Source organism: Penaeus japonicus, unplaced genomic scaffold (genome assembly GCF_977035675.1).
Source record: "Penaeus japonicus unplaced genomic scaffold, GWHDUDI00000001_assembly GWHDUDI00000038, whole genome shotgun sequence".
NCBI lineage: Eukaryota > Metazoa > Arthropoda > Malacostraca > Decapoda > Penaeidae > Penaeus > Penaeus japonicus.
The window spans coordinates 15,440,959-15,450,958 of NW_028234440.1; the positions used below are offsets into that span (position 1 = coordinate 15,440,959).

Consider the following 10,000-nt stretch of genomic DNA (forward strand, 5'->3'; position numbering starts at 1 on the left):
AAACTTGTTGATACGCTTTGTGTTATACAAGGGTAAACACCGTAACGAGTGCAGATCGATCTAGTAAAACACAACCACTGCGTCTAATGACTCGCTCATTAGACGCGCACGCACACGAACAAGCACACGCACACGCTCACACACACACACACACACACACACACACACACGCACACACACACGTAAACGCAAACACACACATTTAATTACTGAAAACCCTCCCATCCAACAGGCATCACCGTAGTTCTGGACGAGCAGCACCACTTCAGCTCTTGGCGCGTATTCCTCGTGGTGTGTTCCCTACCTTCCTTTGCTGCTGTCATAGGCCTATACTTCATGCCAGAATCACCTCGGTTCCTTCTCGAAAAGGGACGTGATGTTGAAGCCATCATGGTGTACAAGGTAATATATGTATATATATATATATATATATATATATATATATATATATATATATATATATATATATATATATCAATGGATATGTGCAGTGTTGCTGTTTTTTTTTAGATTCTTGGTGATGGATTTTGGCTTTGGATTATAACTTTTATTCGGTGAAAAATATGAATAAATGATTAGAATAAAGATATTAATCAAGGGAATAATGCATCATAGTTTGTTATAATTCTTACATGTGTGTTACATTGTTTGGGAAGGATAGATATGTGGATATTCATATATGGAGGGAGGGAGGGAGTGAGTGAGGGATAGAGAGAGAGAGAGAGAGAGAGAGAGAGAGAGAGAGAGAGAGAGAGAGAGAGAGAGAGAGAGAGAGAGAGAGAGAGAGAGAGAGAGAGAGAGTGAGTGAGAGTGAGTCAGAGTCAGTCATAGTCATACACAAAAACAAAAAAATAAACATCGAAAAATTAAATAAACAGTGAGAGAAAAAGACTCGTATCAACTTACCATCATCCTCCACATAAAAAAAACATTGGCTTTACAGAAAATCTTCAAGTGGAACAATGCACAAAATCCAGGAGCAGAGTATCAGCTCACGGAACTAGAGTTGCCGTCAGGAACACATCGTTCCCTGAGACACACACCACCTCAGGGCGTTGGCAAGAATTTCTTTTCTGATTTGTCTTATGGGCTTGATCAGGTAAGTGGTCTTTAATGTGTATTTTGATTGTTTTGACTATAAAAAAAACGCCTTAAAGTACTGTAACATCCTTAGAAATCATTGAAATTACTATACGGAGCGTAAACGAGTTGGATCTTAACGTAAACAAAGAAGATGGCGGATGTTTTGAAATAATTCCCTATAAGATTAACTCTCAAAGATTCTTCTAAAAGCATGCGTATAATTACAACCTAACTGTGAATATTACATTTCAAAAAGCTAAACAAACCAATATTTTAAGTCTCTTGCATTCCGAATATGTATCAAAATGACTGATATGAGCATCCTTTCTTGGTGCGCAAAAGGCAACATGACTGCGCTTTGCTATTTTCGACCAGCAATTTGACATTAGCAGAAAAATGGAACAAAACACGTCCGAGCAACATCAAACACGGCATTATATTAATTAAAAGAAAAAATAATTGTGTTGATTTTTTCTCTCGTTATTTTGGATTTTTTGTCGATGCAAAAAGCAGTTCTTCGCGCAATAGTGAATATGTTGCTAAACAACATCCTAACCAATAAGAACAATGTAGAACAATCATGTTACTTCTTTCAAGTGTTCTAGTAATGAATATATATGTATTTATATATATCTTTATATTATATCTCATTGTCATATAACCTTGTATACACATCTTTCGAGGGCATTCTACTATCAAATAGTCCTAAAAATACTTTCCAGGGTATTCCTATATTAAATAGTTTTGCATACACACCATCCCAAGCGCAGATGCCTATGTAAGAGGCAATCTAACCTCAATTATACGATTCCGATCTAATTCTCAAAATGGCGTCTCCTTTTGCAGTTCTGGGGCCTCTTCTTCCAATTATTCATTCCCCCGTACCTCAAGTCGACTATCTTGCTCCTCGTGGTGTGGTTCACCTGTGCTTTCGGGTGAGTGATTTAAGGTTCCTTTTTAGGTGAGAGAGTGGTGGGAGGGGAAGTGGGAGGGGGATAAGAAGAGGGAGGGCGAGAGGGAGCAGGAGCGGGAGAGGGTGAGTGGGATAAGGGGAAGGGGAGGGTGGAGGAGAGAGAGAGAATGATATGGAGAGGGAGATGGGAGGGAGAGAGATAGAGAGAGTGAGAGTGAGAGTCACTGGCTAATGGTATGGTAGAAGATTCATGCTCAGACGTACCTGTCCATCGTGACCAGAGGTGATTCTTCTCCTCGTAGGAATAGAGAACCGGAAGCCAGGCCCTGTATCTAAAACTATTAATACCTGTGTCACTATTGTAAGAACACTTGCAATTGTTGCCATCTGTCTTCGTATTAGGTAATGGAGTCCATACCTGTTACTTTCCATTACTGTAACTCAGTGTTCTTGTTTTTTTTTGTTGTGTCCACTTTGAAATGAAAGTTTCTCACACTTTAGGCTTGACAAAGAATCCGGAAGCGAGAGCAGATTCACACTGTCTACATACTATCCTCATATTGGTAATTCTAAAACTATTTCCCAAGCAGATGAAAAACAATAATTTACAATTATCTAATAAGGAGACAGGTAGTAACGACAAGAAGTATTTTTCTTACAATGGCTATTCAAATTTTGACAGCTATAAGTACAGGCTTCTAGTTTTCTATCCTTTCTGGGAGAAGCAGATGTTTAACAGGATAACCTAAGGACACGAAGATGATGCACGTCTCAGCATGAAGCTTACATCATTCCAGAAACAAAATGTGATGAATATGGAAAGTCGTGACAACTCATTCCTTGGACTGCTCGTTACACGCTACCACGAGAGTCTCCTTTGTAATTTAGTCAAGAGAGTGACCATTCTCAAGGGCGGACTGGCAAAATTAATAGCATACGAAGCTATTTGCACCGTACTAGCTGTGACATGCAACCATAAGTAAGAGATACTTTTGGCTTCAGTGGCTGACACTTAGCAGCTACAGTGGGTACTGAGAGGTGGCCTCAGTGACCAGATGACGTACATATTATGCGAGAAAAAAAATGATGCTTGACATAACTGCAGTAAAATAACAGGTGCCAAAAAACAAGCCTCATGGCTAATGAAAAAAAAATGACAGGTGGCTGCATATATTGCATGATTTGAAAAAAAAAATACATGACTGCAACAGGTACAGTAAAAACAGAAGAGCATTAGATCAGTCATGGGTAATGGCAAAATATGTAAAAAGTAAAAATCAAAACGAGAATGTGCTTATTTTGGTGAGATAAGAGAATTGCAGCAACAACACCAAATGAAATAGCGTTGCCAGTAAAATTAAATACCCAAACAAAATGGCCAATGATTTTGGTTGCGCGGTCTCGCCAAGGTGCATACAAACCCGGCGAAGCATCTACTCTGCAAATCTAGCTTATCCTTATGATCTTGCTAATTATTAAAATGGCACATTGTAACAAAGGCGGTGTACTCTAAGGTGGGAACAACAAACAATAGCCCACAATAATCTGGGAAAGGAGGTAGGCCTATATGGTGTATTAGGAGTATGCAACAGTGACTAGCCAGTATCACCAGCGAAAAAGGGCCAATTGTTTTTATTTTGTAACATAGGATGCCAGGCGTGAAAGTTACGCGAGTGAAGGGTTCATGCTGAAGGACTTAACAAAACAATGAAGAGAAAAGCAGGAAAACACTAGACAAGGCCTTTTTACTAATTTGCTTCCTTAATATGGCATCTGAAGAATAAATATAGTTAGAGGGAGAGGATATATATATATATATATATATATATATATATATATATATATATATATATGTATGTATGTATGTATATATATATGTATATGTATATGTATATGTATATATATATATATATATATATATATATATATATATATATGTATGTATATGTATATGTATATATATACATATACATATATATATATATATATATATATATATATATATATATATATATATATATATATATACATATATAAGTGTGTGTGTGTGTGTTTGTACATGTATTTATATATATATATATATATATATACATATATATACATATGTATATATATATATATATATACATATATGTGTGTGTGTGTGTGTGTGTGTGTGTGTATGTGTGTGTGTGCAGAGAGAGAGAGTGAATATCAAATCAAGATAAAAATGAAAAAGTCAAATACAAAATGCTGTAACTTGAATTATTAAATGTATAAACACATATACAGTATATATATTCTTTACACAGGTTCTATGGTCTATCAGTCTGGTTTCCTGAATACATAAAACTTCTACAAAGTGAAGAATATAACAAACATGCTCAGAACACTGACGGTAAGTACAATGGTGTTTGGTTGTTTAGTTTTACATACTTTACTTTATTACTAATTATTGCTTGGTGAATTGGTATCTTCGTTTGTCAAGAGGGTCAATATACAGGATCCAATTAAAGGATTCACTGTTAATGTGATTCAAGACAAAGAATATGAGATTCATCTTTTTTTTTAAGATGTGGCAGACTTATGTATTTTGAAGCTAGAATGTTTTTAAGGGGGGGGGGGTAGCAAAAGTCGTGTTCTCAGAATACTTTCTAGCTATGCGTTTTTTGTCTTGTCTTAAGTTCTGGATAACTTTAATTAGATACTGATGTTTTACGCATTTGAAATGTAATTTCTTATGTGTATTGAACAAGGTTTTTGTGTTCTTGCTCTAATTATTTTTCATTCTATATGTCATCAATATATAATATTGCATCAAATCCAAGCTACAATTTTGATTATCCTTGCTATTAGAGGGGAGGGTAACTCAGAATACAGTAGGAAGGAAAAAAAACAAACACAATGATTCTAAAAAAAAACCGAAACCGTTAAAACATTCTCTCCGTCACCAATCACATTCTCCTTTTCGAAATGTCCGACAGGACTCGTATACCTATACGACAGATTGAACAACTCTCTCCTTGACAACCGGGTCTACAATGACGTCATCTTCAACAACGTTACTTTCAAGGATGTTGTCATGAATCACGTGGTTTTCCTCAATTGCACCTTCATGGACTGCCTCTTCTCCAACGTGCGAAGTAGCAAAACCTTCTTCAAGTATGTATCGATTTCTTGTTTCTGTCGTTACTCGTGTTTCTATTAGATGCCGATATTGATTTAGTTTAGGATGTTGTTTTGAGTTAGTATGTTCGTTTTTTTTTATGTATACGCTTTTGGTTTATGTAAGATGACTGTTCTTTGTTCTTTATCGCTGATTCAGTTTTTTTTTCCTTGCTTCTCTTTTCATTTTATTTAATTTTGTTATGGTTTTGTTCCTTTTTTAAAGATTATTTTCTGCCTTTATTTTCCCTATTACTTCTGATGTATCATTTATGTTTATTCTAATGAGGAATGGAAGTGTTTTGTTTCCTTTATATCTTTTCTTTTCTTTGATATATTTATTTTTTCTCACTTTTTTTTCTTTAGTTTTAATTATTTTTAGGGTATCCATTTCCAATAAAGATATTTCTACTTAAATATTTTTCTTTTTTCTTTTGTTTTCTTTTCATTTCAAATATGCTTTATAATTGATTAACACTGTTTCTTTAATGAGATAATAAAACATGATAAGACACTAAATAATCAATAAATCAGTAATTATAAATAATAAGATGCTACAGATTCACAGAACTGCATAACATAGTCATAAATAATTAATACCTATTTATCAGCACCTATACACACTCATAATGACATATATCCCAATACTTTACTTACGCTCCGAGACCCACTGTCCAAAAGTAATCACACACGAAATCTTCTTTCCCGCGCAGATATTCCACGATCGAAAATTCCCTCTTCATCGACACTGACCTCTATGACTACCGCTTCATAGACTGTGACAGAAAAGACAACACATTCCGAGCCGATGTGCCAGGGTGTAAGCTAGACTTCGATTACAATATCCATTACAAAGAGGTTTTCCAAGAGAATCTGATCGGACAGCTCACCATCATTCCCGGCACGCTTATCACTTCTCTTTTGATGGATAGGATCGGTCGAGTCAAGATCATGAGTAAGGATTCTTTTTTTTTTTTGTCTAATTTTTTGTATATGAATTTAAAAAAAAATCGTGATTGTTTTGAATATAGAATGAGATTGAAATTGAGAGTGAAATTTCGATTAATTAAGATTACGAAATACTGAATTAGAATTAAAGATTCAAAAGTTTTTTTCTGACTCGATTTTTTAAAATTTGAATATTGAATTAGATGAAAATAGAATTGGAGTTTGAGTAAGTTTAATTTAGATTTAGATTGAATTAAATCAAATCAAATCAATCTCTTTTCATGTCTCTGTCTCTTTCTGTCTCTGTTTCCCTCTCTATCTCTCTCTCGCTCGCTCTCCCTCCCCCCTCTCTCTCTGTCTGTCTGCCTCTGTCTCACTGTCTCTCTTTCTCTCTCTGTGTTTCTGTCTCCCTTTCTCGCTCTCTCTCTCGCTCGCTCTCTCTCTCTCTCTCTCTCTCTCTCTCTCTCTCTCTCTCTCTCTCTCGCCCCCCCCCACCCCCCCCCTCTCTCTCTGTCTGTCTGCCTCTGTCTCTCTTTCTCTCTCTCTCTCTCTCTCTCTCCATATATTAATATCACATATCCACATATCTATCCCTCCAAACAATATAACACGTAATAATATAATACATCCTTCCTTCCCTCCTAACCTCCCTCCTTCCTTCCTTTCCTCCCTCGCTCCCTCCCTACCTCCTTATTACATCTCCCTCCTTCCTTCCTTTCCTCGCTCGCTCCCTCTTTCCCTCCTCCCTCCCTACCTCCTTATTACATCTCCCTCCTTCCTTCCTTCCCTCCTTCCTTTCTGCACATTTATATATATATTTTATAGTATACTGACTTGACTCTGCTCTTAACTCTAAGATGAATCACAGAATAAAAAGAATGGGGTTTTATACTATCAACCTTTTTTTTGCAGGTGTGTCCATGTTTTTATCTTCAATATCAGCTTTCTTCATATGGTTTTTAAACAGCAAGATCGGCGTGATTGTCTTCGAAGCTGTGTTTAATTTCATTTTCATATCGGGGTGGAATGCCTTGGACATTGCAACAACGGAAACCTTCCCGACTCATATAAGGTGCGGCGCCATTTTGTTTTGGATTTCATAGTTGCAGATTGGCCGAGTTAGAATTTTGGGATTGGTATTTCAAATGTAGATTTATTATATTCATGTATGTAGGGAAAAGGAGAGGGAAAAGATGATGAATTGGAATCAGGAGAAATAAAAATGATTAGGTTATGTAGGAGTAAGAAAATATGATAAATAAGAATTAAGAAATAAAAACCACTGATTAAGTATGTACAAGAAAGTCAAATGCAAATTTAGTATATTCACGTATGTAGGAAAAGGGAGAGAGAAAAGATGATGAATAGGAATCAGGAGAAATAAAAATGATTAGGTTATGTCGGAGAAAGAAAATATGATAAATAAGAACTAAGAAATAATAATAATTGATTAAGTAAGTACAAGAAAGTCAAGATGATACATAAAGATTAGGAGAAAAAAAAAGTCAAAGGAATCAATTTAATCTCTTAGCTGAGACAACGTATTATATAATTGATTACACAGAGACAAAAACACATTCAAATCGATTTCTCTTATAACTCACACATATCCTTCCCTTTTGCAGGACAACAGCATATGGGTTCCTAAGTGCTACTTCAAGGATAGCAGGTGTTTTGGGGTCACTGTGTTTCGGGCAGTTCATCTACACGAGTCGGGCAATCCCTATGTTAACTACATCGGTTGTCCTTTTGCTGGGTAGCATTGTGTCTCTTAAGCTTCCGGAGACTAGAGACAACCTCTTGTAGGTCAAAAAAAAAAATGTACTATTGTAATGTACTATTTTTTAGGTTAAATTTGTTAAAATGTTATATGCAGGAAATTAAACATAAGGTGAGAGCGATGTGAGAGATGGTTCTTGAAGAAGAAAATTATTTTCAAAAGATTGAGAGATTTCTTCAGTAAAGACGCTTTTTTTTTTTTTTTTTTTTTTTTAGATTCTTTTTACTTTTTTCTCTCCACACTGAAGTAATTGTGGATAATGCTGCTAAGCTTAGCAGCATTATATATATATATATATATATATATATATATATATATATATATATATATGTATTTATGTATATATGTATTCACACACACACATATTCACACTCACACTCACACACGCACACACACACACACACACACACAAACATGCATTCTCTCTTCTTATAAGTGAACAGTCAGAAGAAATGATAATGCTAATCACGTGTCAGATATTTCATTTTGATTTTCACAATACATCACATGGTATGGTTTTAATAAAAAGAGAAATAAGCTCCCAATCAAAACAGGAAAAAACAATGTAACATTAAAAGGTTGTGTATATCTAGTTACAAAGACATATGAGATATTTGCTGATTTTTGGTTGGTGTTCCTGGAGGCAGCTACAGCTGTTTTAAGTTAGAATCTGTTTTGTCTAATTCTCTCTTGGTTGCTCTTGTAATCAAGACTTTTACCAAGACGTACCTGTGTGAATTTTATCCTTGATGAATTTGTAGGAGAAAACAAAGAAGGTTCTCTAGACTCCGTCGTAAAGTGGACGAACAGGTAATACTTGTGTACATGATGATAGAGAGTTCAGCTTGGCCAAGTCTCTATTTAAGTTGGACTGGGTTTTTGAGGTATCTTGTTTTTGTCATTCATTTGGCTGATGTAATTTTTTCTGCCATTTTCTTTTGTTGGTAAGAAACTTAACCATGTCTTGAAGATTAGGTCATTTTCTTAGTCGTTTTGGTAATCGTGCATTTCATGAGACGGAAAAAAAATGAAAAAAAATCCGAACACTCTCTCATTTCCTACACAACTGATATGTTTGTAAATTTATTTATTTACCAATTACACAATACACATTACATATTACAGTTATCATTTCTTATCCTCATTTCATCCTAAAGATACTATATAACACATTTTCAAGATAATTTTTATACCATTCAATGAAGGAGGTAGACACTAATTAATGTTATTCAACTCAGAAGTCCGTTTCTTGAGGTTCGCATCTTTGAAGAGAATAATAAACTTTATATAGAAAGAAAATAACATTTTGAGATGTCTACTGTCAATCATGTTAAACTATTTGTATACTGATAATCTTTTTCTTATGTTTTGATAAGTTGCTCTAAAGAAAAATACATCTAATAACAAATATATATATGGAGGGAGAATGATAAGCTAAATGAACACTTTATATGGAATGATCCACTGCTTTTGTAGAAAGGGAACCACTGTACCAAATTAATGTAAGGTTAGTATAACATATGATGGCCATTTTGAAATCAGCTAATTGTATATACACTGTGAATTCTTGCGACACATTTCATATTTTGTGATGTAGTCAAATTGAGATTGAAAGTTTCTAAGCTTTTTATGTGGGGAAAGGAAATCAACAAAAAATACTGAGGACAGAATTTTATCTTAGTATGTGATGAGTTCTGATTCATTTTTTTTTTTCATTTTCCCTCGTTATGCCATTTGGAAACATGCTGCAGCGCATTCCTCTTGGATTTTATTTTTTTATTTATATTAAAAGTGAATTGAAATTTATGTGCTCTTCATATACTTGCATTTTATCTAGTCATTGACAGTTACAAAAAAAAATAAAAAAATGTTCAAAGGAACTTCACCCAATTTTTCCCAGAAAGAATCACTCAAAAGGTATATAAATGGGATATGTTTTAAGACACTCTCTCACATTTTAGATAAAAGAGGAAGGCCCAAGATGCCACCTATTATTGTTTAGCACCAAATTTTAAAAATTCACCAAAGAGGGAATGTTTCTGGCTAATCATAAAGGTTGTTCGCATCAGCACTGTGTACTATATATAATAATCTAACATGTGAAATCTTTTCCTTCGATAAGTTTGTATGTG

General features: G+C 34.7%; 1 protein-coding gene across 2 annotated transcripts in view; it reads left to right on the forward strand.

Moving 5' to 3' along the window:
- Positions 1–8,039, forward strand: part of LOC122244671 (synaptic vesicle glycoprotein 2C) — a 37,536-nt gene extending 29,497 nt beyond the window's left edge. For both annotated transcript variants that reach the window (XM_086532979.1, XM_086532980.1), the window contains exons 7-14: positions 233–402; positions 944–1,099; positions 1,930–2,018; positions 4,288–4,373; positions 4,960–5,137; positions 5,854–6,095; positions 7,001–7,160; positions 7,714–8,039. In XM_086532979.1, the coding sequence (XP_086389105.1) occupies positions 233–402; positions 944–1,099; positions 1,930–2,018; positions 4,288–4,373; positions 4,960–5,137; positions 5,854–6,095; positions 7,001–7,160; positions 7,714–7,894 (1,262 nt within the window). In that variant the 3' untranslated portion in view covers positions 7,895–8,039. The remainder of the gene's footprint in view (positions 1–232; positions 403–943; positions 1,100–1,929; positions 2,019–4,287; positions 4,374–4,959; positions 5,138–5,853; positions 6,096–7,000; positions 7,161–7,713) is intronic.
- The last annotated feature ends 1,961 nt before the right edge of the window (positions 8,040–10,000 follow it).